The 17,336-nt window shown below is 41.1% G+C and overlaps 1 protein-coding gene across 1 annotated transcript in view; it reads right to left on the reverse strand.

Moving 5' to 3' along the window:
* Positions 1–14,353, reverse strand: part of LOC102246475 (3-oxo-5-beta-steroid 4-dehydrogenase-like) — a gene marked incomplete at its 5' end in the record, with an annotated part of 28,310 nt that extends 13,957 nt beyond the window's left edge. The window contains 3 exons of the mRNA XM_005877049.2: positions 3,790–3,912; positions 8,085–8,162; positions 14,237–14,353. Coding sequence (XP_005877111.2) covers positions 3,790–3,912; positions 8,085–8,162; positions 14,237–14,353 — 318 coding nt within the window. The remainder of the gene's footprint in view (positions 1–3,789; positions 3,913–8,084; positions 8,163–14,236) is intronic.
* Between the last annotated feature and the right edge of the window lie 2,983 nt (positions 14,354–17,336).

Genomic DNA, 17,336 nt, shown 5'->3' on the forward strand with positions numbered 1-17,336 from the left:
GTTCAGGTGCATGTAGTTGAGTAGGATTGAAACCCAGGAGAATGTTGTAAACATCGTGGTCACGCCCTTACTTTGCCTCATAGCGTCTGTTATAAAATAAAGGCATGGCTGTGGGCATGGGCGCTGTCTCTCAGAGAAGCAGCGTCCCACCCAGACCTGGCTTTCATTCTCTTCTCTGTCTTTTCTAAGCCTTTCAGCTGCCCCCACTCAGGTTCACCCCTGGCCATGCTGGTGCGGCACACTCCCAGGGAACCACGCTCCCAGGGTGGGTTCCTGCCTCAAACCCCGACCTTGCCCGAAACAGCTCCCGGGAAACCGCTCAGTGAGGGCGCAGCCGTTGCCAGGACAACCCCTGCAGGACTGACTTCCTTCCGGTTGGTCGCCAGCCAGACCCTGGTCGTGATGAACACCACCCATGGTTTTTATATAAGTAGATTTGTAAGAAACCTATTGTCATTTCAACATTTAAATGACAGAATATTGTTCTTGGGGGTGTAGGAAGGAGATGTGCTGGTGAGGGAAAAGGAGGAATATAGGGATGAATGGAGGTCAGCTAGGAAGTCAAAGGTTGCTACTCTGTATACCTGAGAGCATATTGTATAGTGTTAGCTTAGGTGTCAGTTTGGAAGTGGTACTTGTAAAATAGCCACTCTTCCATTTTAGCTGTGGGCTATAGTCATGATGTAGGTAATAATTCATTCTTTCTGTCATGGACTCATGCCAGACTTTTTAAGTTACTAAAAACACTAATTTCTCAGTGAGCCAAATCAGATAAAAGGGGGCTTTGGAGGCAGTTTCAGGGGGTTAGCCCAGGTTGAGCTGTCTCTGGCCATTGCTCCCCTGATTGCAGGTCTCCTGGCGTCCCCTAGAGTTTAGTAGATGAACGCCTGAGAGGGAAGAAGAAGGGGAAGAGAAAGGTGTTTGCATGCTCTCAGGAGAGGGAGCATGTCATCACACTTAAATTTACATTTCTGTTATTACTAGCACAATTACACATTTTCATATGTTTACCAATCTTGCAAATTGTTTTTTGCAAATTTCTATTCATTACTTTTGACCATTTTCCTGTTGATTCTTAGTATTCTATTTTTTCATTGATTTTTATTAGACTTTTAATTCACAAGGATATAAACCTCTTTTCTATTATATTTAAAAATACAATTATCTATATTTACTTGCTCCTTGCTTCTGATATTTTTACAGTTAACATTTTTATACTATTAAATTTAACATCTTCATTATATTTTTTCCATGGCTTACTTTTCTCTCCATAGCTTCAGAAAACTGAAATTCTTGTGTAGTATTTACAATGACTTTGTCTTTCTCTATAACTCTAAATCATAGGGACATTAATTTTGGAGTATGGTATGAGGCAAAGATCTGTATTGTTTCCACCTAACTAGGCATTTCCCCACACCATTTCTGTTATTACTAGCACAATTACACATTTTCATATGTTTACCAATCTTGCAAATTGTCTTTTGCTAATTTCTATTCATTACTTTTGCCCATTTTCCTGTTGAGCCTTAGTATTTAATTCATTTTTATTTAAGGTTATTATTGATCGATAATTTTTTACTGCTATTTGTATTCTGTTTGCCTAGATTTCTCTCTCTATTTCTTCTTCTCATTTCAGCAGTCCCTTTAGCATTTCTTGCAATGCTGGTTGGTGGTGATAAACTCCTTTGGCTTTTTTAAAATTTTTTTTTTACATCTGGGAAGCTCTTTATTTCACCATCTATTTTGAATGATAGCCTTGCTGGATATAGTCATCTTGGTTTCAGATCCTTGCTTTTCATTACCTTGAGTAGTTCATTCCAGTTCCTTCTTACTGGTTGAGTTTCTGATGATAAATCAGCTGACAGCCTATGCGAGTTCCTTTGTAGGTAAGAAATTGCTTTTCTCTTGCTGCCTTTAAGATTCTCTTTTTTTTTGTTTAATTTTTGACATTTTAATTATGATGTGTCTGGGTGTTGGGCTCTTTAGGTTCTTCTTGCTTGGGACTTTCTCTGCCTCCTAATTGTGTGAATTTTTCCATCACCAGGTGAGGGAAATATTCTGCTATTATTTGTTCAAACATGTTCTCTGTCTCTTGCTCACTTTCTTTCTTTTCTGGTACACCTATTATGCGAATATTTTTCCATTTCATGTTGTCCCACAGCTCAGCTGTCTTCTTGTTTTTCAATTGTTTTTTTCTTTTTGTTCTCTGTGTGATTTTTTTCTGTCCTGTCTTCTAATTCACTAATCTAATCCTCAGCTTCCCCTAATCTGCTGTGTATTCCTTCCAATGTGTTCTTTATTAGTACTAGGTCATTCTTTATTTCCAACTATTCTTTTTCCATAGTTACTATATCTTTTCTCATGCTGTTGAGCATCTTTATCATCATTATTCTGAATTCTATATCAGATAAATTTCTTGTCTCCATTTCATTTATCTCTTCTTCTGGAAAACTCTCTTGTTCTATTATGTGGTGTTTGTTTTTTGTCTTCTCATTATTGCTGCCTGTTTGGCTTTATGACTATGTATTAGGTAGATTTGATATGATTCCCAATCTCTATTGAAGGACAGTGTCAAATGCTGTTTCTGACTAATTAGATCAGGCAAAGTCTCAAAGCCTCCAGAGACCCATCTCTGCCTGAGACTGACTGGATTCAGTCTTGAGTAGTCCTTAGGCAATCATACACAGGTGTGGTGAGAGGTTTACCAACTGGGCAATTGGAGCAATTGCTTCTTCCTATAGATTATTATTCTTTGTCTCTTTTAAAAAAATGTATTTTTGTTGATTTCAGAGAGGAAGAGTTAGAGAGAGAGAGAAACATCAGTGATGAGAGAGAATCATTGATCAGCTGCCTCCTGCATGCCCCCTACTGTGGACTGAGTCCAAAACCCAGGCATGTGCCCTTGACTGAAATCGAACCTGGGACCCTTCAGTCCACAAGCTGACGCTCTATCCACTGCGCCAAACCAGCTAGGGCTAGGGTGTCTGCCTTCTGAGCTAATCCAGAGCACCCAAATCTAGCTTCTGCTCACAGAGCTCCAGTCCACTCTGCTTTACCTCTACGAGAGCCCAACGTGAGTGGCTGCACATTGAATTTTGTGCATTGGCCCTTTAAGAGGGTGCCTGCATTTCCAGCCATTTCTGCCTGGCAGACAGCAACTCTGCTGCTTTTCACAGCCAGATGTTATGTGGGCACCTTTTTTAGTTCTGGTGCTCCCTGCTGGGGGCCCAGCCTGGGGATTAAACCCCAGAGTTCTTAGTTGGAACCCCCCACAGCTGAGATATATCTCCAGAACTTCATCTGCTGTCTCTTAGATCCCGTCCATCCCTTTCACATCTCCACCCTTCTTACCAGTCTCTCTGAGGTCTCCATTTTTCATGGCTGGTTATCAGGGTTCTCTCCAGCTAGTCTTCAGTTGATTACTCAGGATATGGGTTTTTTTGTATTTAGTTGCAATTCCAGTTTGATCCTGGAAGTGGGTCTGTGTAGCATCTACTTACTCTGCTACCATTTTTAATCTCTTCTATTCCAACTGTCTTAATATCGGGCAGGTCTTGTTCCCATCATTATATTTCTTCAAAAATTTTTGGGGGTTACTTTGGTCTGGATTTAAACTTTCAAATCTTTATTTGTTATTTTTTAAGAGACATAAGTTGAGAGAAGTTAAAAACTTGTCCAGGGTCTTTTTGTAGAGTGAGCACAAAACTTTCTGACACCTAACCCATGGTCCTTTATGTTAAGTAACTCTTGAAATTCCTTGTCACATCCCACCCTCTTATCAGACTGTACCTGGTTGCAGACTGGCTTATACTTGAGTCTTGGTTTGTTCAGTATTAGTTCCAGCTGTCTCCGGTTAAAATGGGATACACCAAGGGATTTCACCAAGCCAGCATCTTTGCAAGCTTCCAAAGCCTGTGTAGAGTAAATGCCATTGAATTTAGAAAGAAGCCTCAAAACAAGCAAGAATGAATGTTTAGAAGGTTAGTATAAATTCTTTAAAAAGGGCCCTAACTGGTTATGTTAATAGTCATTCTGTGAAGAAAAAAATGTGGGGTGGACACAAGTAGGAATTGTTTGCGGTATATTGTATACCATATCTTTCTCCGGTAATATATATATAATAATCTTATTTCTTTTTTGTTTGTTTGTTTATAATGATCTTATTTCTTTAAATTTGTTGAGGCTTTCTTTATGGTATGGTACCTAATCAATTTTAATAAGTGTCTTAAATGTGTAAAAAAATGTACATTCTGCTGTTTTTTGATGCAAATCTCTCTTCTCTATCTCTGTCTCTCACTCTCTTTATACATATATGAGCTTTTCATGGCTTCTCAATAATTTATAGGAATATGACAGTAATCTCCCACTATAATATTGAAGTTATCAATGTTTTCAAGCATTCTATTTAAAAATTAAAAAAAATAATTTTATTGATTTCAGAGGGAGGAAGAGGGAGAAAGAAAAACCAAAGATGAGAGAGAATCATTGACCATCTGCCTCCTGAAACCCTTATTCCCCCCACTGGAGTTCTAACTGGCAATCTGGGTATGGGCCCTGAGTGGAATCAAACCTTGACCTCTTGGTTCATGCTCAACCACAAAGCTTCGCCCGTTGGGCTCTACTTTAAAATGTTTTCATATAATTTTTGTTTCATATATTTGCAGATATTTTATTGGGTACCTATTTGAGCCGGTATGTCTCAGTAGTTGAGTATTGATCTATGAACCAGGAGATGACAGTTTGATTCCTAGTCAGTGCACATTCCCAGATTGTGGCCTGGTCCCCTTTGGTGGCATGCAGGAGGGAGCTGATGGATGATTCTGTCTCATCATTGATGTTTCTATCTCTTCCTCTCCATTCCTCTCTCTGAAATCATGAAAAAATAAATAAAAATAAACATGTCCTCAGGTGAGGATTAAAGAATAAAATAAAAAACTATGTTGTCTGATCCTATATAATAAAAGGCTAATATGCAAATTGTCCCCTCGGGAGTTTGACCGACCAGGAGTTGGACCACTCGATATGTGTGCTGACCACCAGAGGGCGGCATGGAATGAAGGAAGGCCCCAGCCAGGAGCCATAAGGCTTTGATTGGCTTTGATCGCTGGCCAGGCATAGGGACCCTACCTGTGCATGAAGTTTGTGCACTGGGCCTCTAGTATTAATATAACTATACAACTTTTTCTAAGTATTAGACTGATAAGATTCCCACCCCCCCTTCCTTTAAATTTTAATATAAAATTGGGCCTAGCCTAATTTTTCACATGCCTTTATGTTTAGATGTGCTTAATTCTAATCTGTCAATCTTTGTGCCTTTTAGTAGGCGAATTTAGTTCATATTTAATGTAACTATAAATATATTTGGATTGTTTCTACCATCTTAATTTCCTACTTCAGTTTTTCCCACTTTTATGTTTCTTTTTAATACTTCCTTTTAAAAAGTTTATACTATATCTTTCCTTTAATAAAGATAAGAACTTATATGCTCACACATTCCTTGATTTACCTTCACCCCAACATCTATGATATTAATAGTCTATGCAGAATTTCATTTCCTATTATTATAGGTATATTTTTCTCTCTTTATTTAATATTAAATAATTTTATAGATAATAAAAACTATGTCATATTTGATTTGATTACTTTCAGTTTATACACTTCTTGAAGCATCTTTTAGAGTTTTGCTCCTCTTATTTAGTAATAGTTTTCAGTGTTGGTCTTTATGTGGCAAAACTTCTGAGCAATGTATGGATCAGAAAATATTTTCATCATGCATCATTTTTGTCTTACAGTTTGGATATAAAGTTCAAGTTCAATGTTCTTTATTCTTTAATACTTTGAAAATACTATTCTTTTATCTCTTTTGCTGCTGATAATATAACAGAACTGATCAAAACAAAACTGATACCAATCCTATATAATAAAGAGGTAGTATGTTGCCCTAACCGGTTTGGCTCAGTGGATAGAATGTCGGCCTGCGTACTAAAGGGTCCCAGGTTTGATTCCAGTCAGGGGCATGTACCTTGGTTGCAGTCACATCCCCAGTAGGGGGTGTGCATGAGGCAGCTGATCAGTGTTTCTCATCGATGTTACTAACTCTCTATCCCTCTCCCTTCCTCTCTGTAAAAAAATCAATAAAATATATATTTTTTTAAAAAGAGGTAATATGCAAATTAACCCTCATGCCTTCACAAGATGGCTGCCTATGACCAGGCTGGCAGGGATTTAATGAGGGACGACCAAACGACTGAACAAGCAGGCTGCATGGGGTGACCAGGCCAGCAGGGGGAGCAGTTGGTGGCAACCAAGCTGGTGGGGGGGGCAGTTAGGGGCGATCAGGGTGGCCTGCATAGGCAGTGAGGGTGATCAGGCCAGCAGGGCGGGGGGAGGCAGTTACGGGTGACCAGGAAGGCAGGCATGTGAGTGATGAGGAGCCAGCGGTCCAGGATTGTTAGACAGATGTCTACCTGCCAGTTTAAGCCCAATCCTCTAAACTGGCAGTTGGACTTTCGCCAAGGGGTCCCAGATTGGAGAGGGTGCAGGCTGGGCTGAAGTACACCCCCCACCCCATGCATGAATTTTGTGCACCAGGTGTCTAGTCTCATTATATACTAGTATGAATGATTCTTTTATTGCCTTTCCCTTTTCAGTTTTGTTAGTTTATGCTTCATGTATTTTTGGAGTTTTGTTATTAGGTGCATAGATGTTTAGGATTTATTACCTTTTTATTATAAAACAAAGTTCTTTATCCCTGGGAATAAAGAGGCTCTGGAATCTTTGTTGATATTAAAATAGCTACTCCAGCTTTCTTTTTATTACTGTTAGCATAGTATATTTTTTCCTGTCCTATAATTTTTTAAACCTTTGACTTTAAACATGTTTGTATAAACGTTTTTATTTAAAATGGGTTTCTTGTATATAACATATAGTGGGGTTTTGCTTTTTGTCCATTCTGACCTCTGCCTTTTAACTGCATTGTTTTAAATATGTATATGTACTGTGATTATTGATATCACTGAGTTTAAATCTTTCATCTTGGTATTTGTTTTTTTATTTCCTCATCTATTCATATACCTTCTGTTTTTCTTTTCCTGCCTTGTCTTGGATTATCTTTTATTATTCCATTTTGTCCCCTTTACTGACTTGTTTGCTATACTCTGGAAGCATTAACATTTTCTTTATATTTGATATTCTTAAATTTCTCTATATTGTGTCTAGGTGTGGGTTTCCTTCTCTTCACTCTTTGGTAATCTATGCTCATTCAGTATCTCTGTTTTTTTTCCTTTAAATATTACCTCTTTACCTTTTTCTTTCTTTCTTGTTTTTCTATTATGTGAGTACCGAAAATTCTAAGTACTGTACATCTCTTTGCTTTTCTTTCATATTCAATTTTTTTCTTGTCTTTTCCTACTTCATATTGGGAGATTTCCTCATTCTGATCTTTCAGTTTGATCCCTTTTTCTTTATATCCGTTTCATATTTATCCCATCTATTGCATTGTGTTTTATTTTTCCTAATTATTACTTAATACTTGTTTTTAAAAAATGTTTTCTTATTTCTCATTGTTAATATCTTTTCTTATCTCTTTAATATATTAATTGGCTAATTTAAACGTCCTTGGTTCTCTGTTCTGTTTATGTTGGGATCTGTAATTGAGATATGCTGTTTCCTTTTGAAATAAATACCTTATTATTTTGAGCAATGAGCTTATTTTCTCCTGGGGATACTGGCTAACCTGTCAGGCAGACCCTTAGAGAGAAACACCAGACTTCAAATTACTCAGCTCCGATGACATCAGGAGTCAGTATGTCGTCTCTTGGGTAGAGAGCCCCAAGCACCAGAAAACTAGTAGCGGCCTCTTCACCCCTCAAAACAACTCCACCCTTCAGGTCTTCAATGTTACCTAGAGGGGGACACCCATTAGAAAGCAATGCTGTACTCATTAGAGTATATTCCATGACTCCAGAATTTGGAATGGGAGGGTAAAGGCTGCCTCTCTTCCTAAATCAAATAGGAATAATCAGATCACAATTCAAAAATATAGTCTTTTAAAATGAAAGAATACAAGGCCCACTTGAACTTACCTCCCAAGTAGCACACAGATTTGTCTGGGGAACTATCCAATTGCCATTCTCATCTTTAGGAAACATTTCCTTTCCAGGCTGAGAAAGTAAAACAAAAACAAATGTAATTCATTTCATTTATATCTGGGAATTGAAATGATGGAATTTAATTGTCTTTAGACCAATATACCCTAGCTCTGGGAAAGCAATTCAAGTTTAATTTTTTATATCCTATATAATAAAAGCCTAACATGCAAATTGTCCCTTTGACTGGGAGTTTGACCACTCGTTATGATGTGCGCTGACAACCAGGGGGTGGCACAGAAATGGTGGGTGTCGGTGACACAGTGCTAGCAGCTGGAGGCAGTGGAGATGCTACCAGCCCTAATGGGACCTGATGAGAGAGGGACCTCGGTGGGATGGTGGAGAAGGTGAGTAGGCAGTGCCAGCCGCAGCGGCAAGGGGCGGGGCTGCCGCCTGGCTCCCAGGCATTGAGGAGCCGGGTGAGGGGGAGGGCAGCTATGACTGATTGCCGCCCAGTGACCAGACAGTGACCAGTAGCGGTGGCAGGGGGTGGGGCCACTGCCCGGCTCCCAGGTGCTGAGGGAGCAGGGCAGGTGGCCCTACCCCAATCAATTGCCCTGCAGGCAGGATGGTAGAGCAGGTGATGGGGCAGCACCAGGACAAGGCCCGGTGCCAGGTGGGGCTGTGGGAGCTGCAAGGATGGGGTTGTGAGCTGGGGCTGTGAGGTGGGGGGCACGAGCTTGGGGCCCGATCCCCACAGGCCACACCGAGGGACCCCACCCGTGCACGAATTTGGGCACCGGGCTGGTAGTGATTATATAATTATATAATAAATTATATTTACATATATGTTTACTACTTTTATGCGACTGTCCAAAAATTCTTTATTTTTCCAAAATATGTGACACATTAATCTTATTATCCTATACGTACTGGCATTCACTTTCCCTTTATTTATCAACAGATTATTGTTCTTAAGCCATGAATTCTCTCCTAATGACAGAATTTCTCATAAAAAATAGTAGAGGTTGAGACTCAGTGTTTTGACAGTCTAGCCTTACCAAAGTTGAGGAGAACACGGCATGTTACTTTTCAGTTCTGGCAGACTTGCTCACTGGTTTTTTTCCTTTCATTTTGGGGACTTCCAGGAGTTCAGCATTTCTTTTTCCTACTTCACACCATAGCTAGTGTCAACTCCCCTTTTTTGGTTTTTGGGCGATCCTTTCCCAACTAAGGCTAGCTGGTGTGGAATGTTATCTTTCAGATTTCTCTTTTTTGGCTGTATCTAAACATGCGACTCATTTCTTATGGGCTTGAAAATGGAATAGAGAGAAATGAAAGATGATTCCTAGGCTCCTGGGGTGGATGGTGGTAATCATTTCCTGAGTTTGGGTTAGCAATCAAGAGTTTTTTATGAATATTTTGAGTTTGAAATGACCAAACGTTCAAGTGGCTATTCGAGAAGGCAGGTGAACAGAGAAGTCTCAGAAAGATGCTTAGAAAGACGCCATAGCTGTAGACAAAAGTTGGTAGCCCTTACATATAAAATAAAAATCAATCCTTCCAACTATATGAAGTCATTTATAGACACAGGGTGGCTCAGTAAGACAAGAATATTGAGAATAGAAGTACTATTCTGGGCATAACAACATTTGGAGGTTGGCAGAGAAGCTGCCAAAGAATCAAGAGAGCGTGGTATTATAGAAATCACAAGAAGAAAAAGTGTACAGGAGATAATGGTCACCTGTGTTGAAAGATATCCTATATAATAAAATCCTAATAGGCAAATCAACGGAACAGCTGAAGGATTGGTTGCGATGATGTGCACTGACCAGCAAGGGGCAGATGCTCAATGCAGGAGCTGCCCCCTGGTGGTCAGTGCGCTCTCACATGGGAGGAGCTCTGCTCAGCCATAAGCCAGGCTGATGGCTGCCAGTACAGCGGTGGTGGTGGGAGCCTCTCCTGCCTCCTCAGCAGCTCTAAGGATGTCAGACTGCAGCTTAGGCCTGCTCCCACTGGCAAGTGGACATCCCCCGAGGGCTGCCAGGCTGCCAGAGGGATGTCTGATTGCCATCTTAGGCCCAATCCCTTGGGGAGCGGGCCTGAGCCAGCAGGTGGTCATCCCGTGAGGGGTCCCAGACTGCGAGAGGGCACAGGCCTGGCTGAGGGACACCCCTCTCCCCCAGAGTGCACAAATTTTTGTGCATCGGGCCTCTAGTTCTATATAATAAAATCCTAATAGGCAAATCAATGGAACAGCAGAAGGACCGGTTGCTATGATGTGCATTGACCAGCAGGGGGCAGATACTCAATGCAGGAGCTGCCTCCTGTGGTCAGTGCACTCCCACAGGGGGAGCGCCACTCAGCCAGAAACGAGGCTCACGGCTGGCAAGTGCAGTGGCGGTGGTGGCCAGCAGACGGTCATCCCCCAAGGGGTCCTGAACTGCGAGAGGACACAAGCCGAGCTGAAGGACCCCCTAAGTGCATGGATTTCGTGCACTGGGCCTCTAGTCAAATAATATGAGGATACAGTGTCTATTTTGTATGGTTGGCAGCATTGAAGTCTTTTTAGGGTAATAGGAATTTTTATTGAAAATCAAGCCATTGGACAAAATTCATTATATATATTTTTTTCTTCTGCATCTCACCTGACAAAACTTTCCCCTCGTGATAACTTAGCAAACACAATTTTGACTCAGTTTCCTCCTGTCTCACTTATTCCTCAATACCACATAATCATTCATGTTAATTACCCTTTCTGTCTCTGCTTCCCAAGCTCTTTGTACTTCTCAACACTATGGCCCACATTTCAACTCCAGTCTCTCTCCTTATTTCTTGCCTTTTGCATTTCCCAATTTTATTTGTGCTCAGAATGGTTTTATGCCTCTATCATATACTGTGTTAAATATTTTTTACTTACCCTGATTTTTATTAAGTCCTTATCATTTCTGAACCCATGTTAGCTATTTCCATGATGTTCCTCTTAAGCTTCCATTGTGCCTACCTTACTCATCCCTCATCCGAATCATTCCATGGTCTTTCTCCCTCTACTCCTGCTCCTACTGTAAGACAGTATTAGAAGAATAATTCAACCCTCTAAAAATCCATGCTATTGATTCTCATTCCTGTCCATCGGTAACTTCATTTATCTTTTAAAAATGCCATTCCTCATTTAAAAAGCATAAGGCAGAAGGGGCTGTACAGTGTAGAAGAACAAATATGGGATTGGCATCAGGGGATCCAGGATCTGGTCTCAGTCTGATGGATTTAAACCTGAGTTACCTATTTCATTGCCTGGGACCTCAAACTTTTCTTTTGTGAACTGAAGATATTCTGTATATTGGAATATATATTTCCACCTGAAGATTTTATAACATTTTATTAGCAATGAAATGTCAGGCAATGTGTCTGTAATTTCACATATATAATACTAATGACTCCTCACAACACTTGGCAAATGAGTTGGTATCGTCTCCAATTTACCAATCATGAAATTGAAGGAAAGTTCAGGAATATCAAAGACAATATGCTAATACACAATAAAACTGAAAGTCAGTCCCTCTTCTGTGTGACTCCAAAGTTCATACTCTTTCCACTGGACCATGTTTAGGTGATGTGTGAAAGGATCAGGTAATAACTTGACCAAGTCATCTGGCTCACATGTGACAGAGCTGGGATGCAAACAAGGTGCCCTGATTCTGTAGCCCATGCTTCATACCACCATGCTTGCTACGTGACCTCTGATTAATGAGTGCAGTGGAAATCGGTTATTTTGCTTTCTACTATCCTTAGCCTTCTTTTATAGAGGAGCTCATTGCACATTGTGTGGGCTGACCCAGCTCCAATTCTTGGCCACAGATGTCAGACACCAATGCCCTTACACAAAGATTAGTCAGCAAAAGTTATGTGACCCAAGCAAGGCTGATCTGTGTTTCTTTATGAGGTTTAATGTGTAGTCTCTCTTCCTCTGAATTCTTAAGTTGTATTGTGAAGTGGTCTTGGCATGTCAATGGGCATTTTGCCATCATACAGAAAGAAATTTTTGAGAATTAAGCCACCAGAACACAGGAATAGAGAAAGGGCCAGAGTGTAGATAGATAGTTTGAACTTCTGGATCCAGTCCTTTGGAATTAGGTATGCCTTGGAATTCTCAGTTCCCTTTTTTGCTAATGCCAATTTGAGTTGGGTTTCTGCCATTTATAACAAGAGTTCTGACTAAAACAAAGGTGTTGGGTATAGCAAGTAATGAACAAAGAGTGTGGAATTGGCCCGGTCAGTATGGGATTGTGGATAGTGAGGATTCTCCAGCTGAGACTTGGATATTCTTGCTATGCAATAGCATGGCATCTTGTTAAATTGTTGCCTTGTTGTGTCTTGAGACTCTGACAATGGGCATACTAAGATTGGAGCTTTAGGGCACTTAGTTGGATCTAGTCCATTGGAATTAGATATGCCTTGGAATTCTTAGTTCCTTTTTTTGCTAATGCCAATTTGAGTTGGGTTTCTGCCATTTGTAACAAGAGTTCTGACTAAAACAAAGGTTTTGTGTATGGAAAGTAATGAACAAAGAGTGTGGAATTGGGTAGGTCAGTATGGGATTGTGGATAGTGAGGATTCTCCAGCTGAGAATTGGATATTCTTACTATGCAATAGCATGGCATCTTGTTAAATTGTTGCCTTGTTGTGTCTTGAGACTCTGACAATGGGCATACTAAGATTGGAGCTTTAGGGCACTTAGTAGGAAAACATTGGGTGTTAGAGTTTGTTGGCCATTTTTGCAGTCTTCAGTCAGGTCCTGAAGAAATATAAATGTGTTTATTGCTACTTGGCTTGTAAGATGAGTGGTAAGATCATATTTTGCTAAAACAGGTACTTTCTGCTTCTAGATGCCTCCCCAAATGGCAGAAGTTCAGCTCTGAGCCTTCTAGAGTTAGAAAAGTCTGTGTCAGCCAAGACAGGAAGGTAAGAATCCTAGAGGGAAATAAAATTGGACTTTGGGAGAATCCTTGTCCATTTCTTTCTGAAGGCAAGATCTCAGGCCAATGATGCCACAACCAACAAAGGAGCACCATCCAATGAGATGGAGACTGGGTCCAAAGAATGCATGACCTGTGCCTCCCTGTTTTGTATTATTTCAAGTCAGAAGGGGCATTAAGCTAAGGACTGATCAGATGAGCGAGAATAGGATATTTCTTTACTAAGATTCAGAAACCACAGGCTAAAGATTAGATACAAGAAGATTTCTAGTTTTAATTACTCTTTAATGGAGCTGACTGAATGTGAATTTACTGAAAGCCAAGCAAATTTTTAAGGGATATTGACTGTCCACGAAATCCCAAACTGGCCACTGAAAGCCTTTGCTTAACCAAGGCCATTGTGAAGCCTGCAAATTCGTATGAAGAATGCAAAAGGGGAATCTTTCCCAAAGTCCCTTTTGGATGTTACCATAGAGAAGAGTCATCAAGGAAAGAGCTTCCAGAGAACAGAACAGGGGCAGCCAGGTTGCTTGTGTGAAGGAAATCTGGGCACCTCAATGACTAGTTTCATTTTCAGTCTCTCTCGGAGACATTTGAAAGCAGTAGGGATGTGTTGTTGGTGGTTAAATTAACAGAGAGTCCATAGATTGAGAAAGTTTAAGGAAGAAGTGCATTTGAACCAGAGGAATAGCTATCACCATGATCTTGTTGCTGACCCCCCAAAAACCTGACCATTCTTTGGGTTATTTCCCTTTTTGGGGGTGGAAGGTGAGTAAGTTTTCAGTTGTATATATTATTTTGCGTTTTGTCGTGCAGAGATATTTTCAAGTCTATATGAGTGGGAAGAAGGGTGTGTCTGGATGCTGGACAGGTAAAATTGGACTACTGTTTGGGGACTACTTGATGGTTTGATGGACAGCTTAAACTACAGTTGTAAAGACATGCTATAATAAAAAGTGCATTAGATTAGGAATCAAGAAACATGGGATCCAAGCCTAAGTCTGTTACACATAATCTTTCTGGGCATTTGTTAGGCTAGCCAGTGTTGTCTAACCTATGGTAACAAAATGATAACATTCTGTGGTGCTAAGTAATTAACTAGTTTCGTGCACATGGCTGCTGGCTTGTGGCTGCCAAAGAGCAGAGACCAAACCTTTAGGTGTCTGAACTCACCATAAGAGCCATGGGTGTTTCCATGATGTAAAGATCAACATAATCTAGATGGAGGCCCTGGAGTGTCTTCTGCAGGCATGGGAGGACAATCTTTGGGTCAAAATCTGTACCCCACAGCTGAAAGAATAAAAAGGGGATAATTAGTGACATCCACTCTCTTTAAAAGAAAAGGGTGCAGCTCTTTATTCTTTACAATGCATTCATTCATTTTACTGCATAAAAATGTTTATGCTGAAGTTTCATCTGAGTATAGGATAAGCTGATATAACTCTTGACACCCATAGTATAACTTTATCAGACTATAATATCAGAACTGCCTTAGCTGGTTTGGCTCAGTGGATAGAGTGTCAGCCTGAGGACTGAAAGGTCCCGGGTTTGATTCCAGTGAAGGGCACATTATTCCAGCCCGGGTTGCAGGCTCGATCTCCAATGAGGGGCGTGCAGGAGGCAGCTGATCAATGATTCTCTCTCATCATAGATGTTTTATCTCTCTCTCCCTCTTCCATCATCTCTGAAATTAATAAAAAAATATATTTTAAAAATGAATATAATACCAGAATATGTATCCATATGTTCATTGCAGCATTATTTACAATAGCCAAGATATGGGAGTAACTCAAGTGCCCATCAGTAGGTCAGTGGATAAGGAAGTAGTGTATATATGCAATGGAACATGACTGAGCCATTAAGAAGAATGAAATATTGCCGTCTGCAACAGCATGGGTGGACCTACAGGATACTGTGCTGAGTGACATAAGACAAAAAGAGAAAGGGAAATGTCATATGATTTCACTTATACGTATTATCTAAAAAACAAAATAAATCAACAAACAGCAACAGATAAAGACTCACAGATGCAGAGACCATTTGAATGGTTGCTAGATGGAAGGAGAGTTGGGGGGATATGTGAAAAACATGATGGGATTAAGAAGTACAAATTGGATTTATAGTAACAGGATAGTCATGGGGTTGTGAAGCATAGCATAGGGAATCTATATGAATAAAAGCCTATGTGGTTGTCACACCCTCACGCTGTCACAGTGTAACAATCCATCACCCGGAGACTGTGTGTGCAGCAGATGAATGTGGGTGGGCGGGGACTTGACACTGTGTGCGTGGCGGGGACTTGACACTGTGTGCGTGGCGCGGAGGAAGGTCCCTCGGCTCCACCCGGCAATGCCAGGGGTGGGACCCCTGGCTCTGGCCTACCTCTTTGGGGAAATCCATTGAGGAGCTCTGGATGTGTGGGCGGGGCCTACCTCTTTGTGGAGATCAATCGTGGGGCTAACCCACTGTGTGAGGGCACAGGCCAGGCTGGGGACCACGGCCCCCAGTGCATGAATTTTGTGCAGTGCAGCAGGCCTCTAGTCTATCTATAAGAAAGGCTGGTAAGTATGCTTCAATGACCTTAGTAGCTTACTCCTTTTGGCCAAAAGAACACCCATTTTAAAAAAACACATACTAACATGGTGAAGATAGAGCCCACTTTAAAATATTTAAATTGCAAATATCTATTTATTGAACACTGATTAAAGACTTGGGCCAGGTAATTTAAAAATGCTATTCTGCAAACTCTTTGGTTTATTATTTTGAAATTTGGTACCCCTCTCTAAATCAAATCAAGTTAGAAAATATTTACCGGCAATATTGCTTCCACAGTCCCTGTTAATATAAACTCAGTTTAGGATTCAGACACATGAAGAAACCACTGAACATTTTTAGGGATAAGAAAATAAACCTAAGAATATCACAACTGATAACTCCTATTTATATTTATAAACTTTTATTGATAAAAAAAATATTTCTTTATTGATTTCAGAGAGGAAGGGAGAGGGAGAGAAACACCAATGATGAGAGAGAATCATTGCTTGGCTGCCTTCTGCACACTCCGTACTGGGGATCGAGCCTGCAACCCAGGCATGTGCCCTTGGCCAGAATTGAACCTGGGACCCTTCAGTTCGCGGGCCGACGCTCTATCCACTGAGCAAAACTGGCCAGGGATAAACTTTTATTCTTTTTTTTAATAGGGTCTTTTAAAAATATATATATTTTACTGATTTTTTTTACAGAGAAGAAGGGAGAGGGATAGAGAGTTAGAAACATCTATCAGCTGCCTCCTGCACACCCCCTACTGGGATGTGCCCGCAACCAAGGTACATGCCCTTGGCCGGAATCGAACCTGGGACCCTTCAGTCCACAGGCTGATGCTCTATCCACTGAGCCAAACCAGTTAGGGCAAACTTTTATTCTTAAATGATAGGCAAACCCAAATAAAACAGTGAATCACATGAGGGTTTTATCTCTATTCAGATTTACTGCCATTATTGCCACACAGTACTTGCCACTCCCTAAATCAGGAGAGTGTCCCCTAAGTGAACGCTACAAGTGATAATGGATGTACCCAAATGTTGGAGCCATCCAACCACCACTGGTAGTCTATTCACTCTGGTGTCCCACTCAAATATACTAATTTTTATGTGTCACAAGGGACAAAAAAGGGTGCGACTGGTCGTTTTGGTCGGTTCACCATAACAGTCACTGGGCTTTTATTATATAGATATCTAATCTAATAAAAGAGAAACATGCAAGTTGACCGCACCTCCACTTTGCCCCAAGCACGCCCACCAGCCTATCAGAGTGACTATATGCAAATTAACCCAACCAAGATGGTGGCCGGCAGCCACGGTGCAGGAGCAAGCAGGAGGCTTGGTTGTCACGGTGATGGAGGAAGCCAAGCTTCCTGCCTGCCCTGGCCAGCTGTGACATCTGCTCAAGGCAACAAAGTTTCAATTATAGAAGATAAATAAATGCCAGATACCTTCTTCCAGCCAGCCTCCACTGGGAGCTTGTTTGGCTGGGGGCTGTGGTCAGCCTGCAAACAGCCATCAGGCACTCACCCAGGCTGGCCAGGCACCCCAGCAGGACCCCTCTCCCTGAAGCAGGTGTGGCCAGTCTGAAAACGGCCCTCAGCCTCTCACCCAGGCTGGCCAGGCACCCTAGCGGGACACCCACCCTGATCCGGTACACCCTTCTGAGTAAACCAACAGGCCACCACCCATGCATCAAGCCTCTATTCTATATAATAAAAGGGTAATATGCA

Source organism: Myotis brandtii, unplaced genomic scaffold, assembly GCF_000412655.1.
Source record: "Myotis brandtii unplaced genomic scaffold, ASM41265v1 scaffold5042, whole genome shotgun sequence".
NCBI lineage: Eukaryota > Metazoa > Chordata > Mammalia > Chiroptera > Vespertilionidae > Myotis > Myotis brandtii.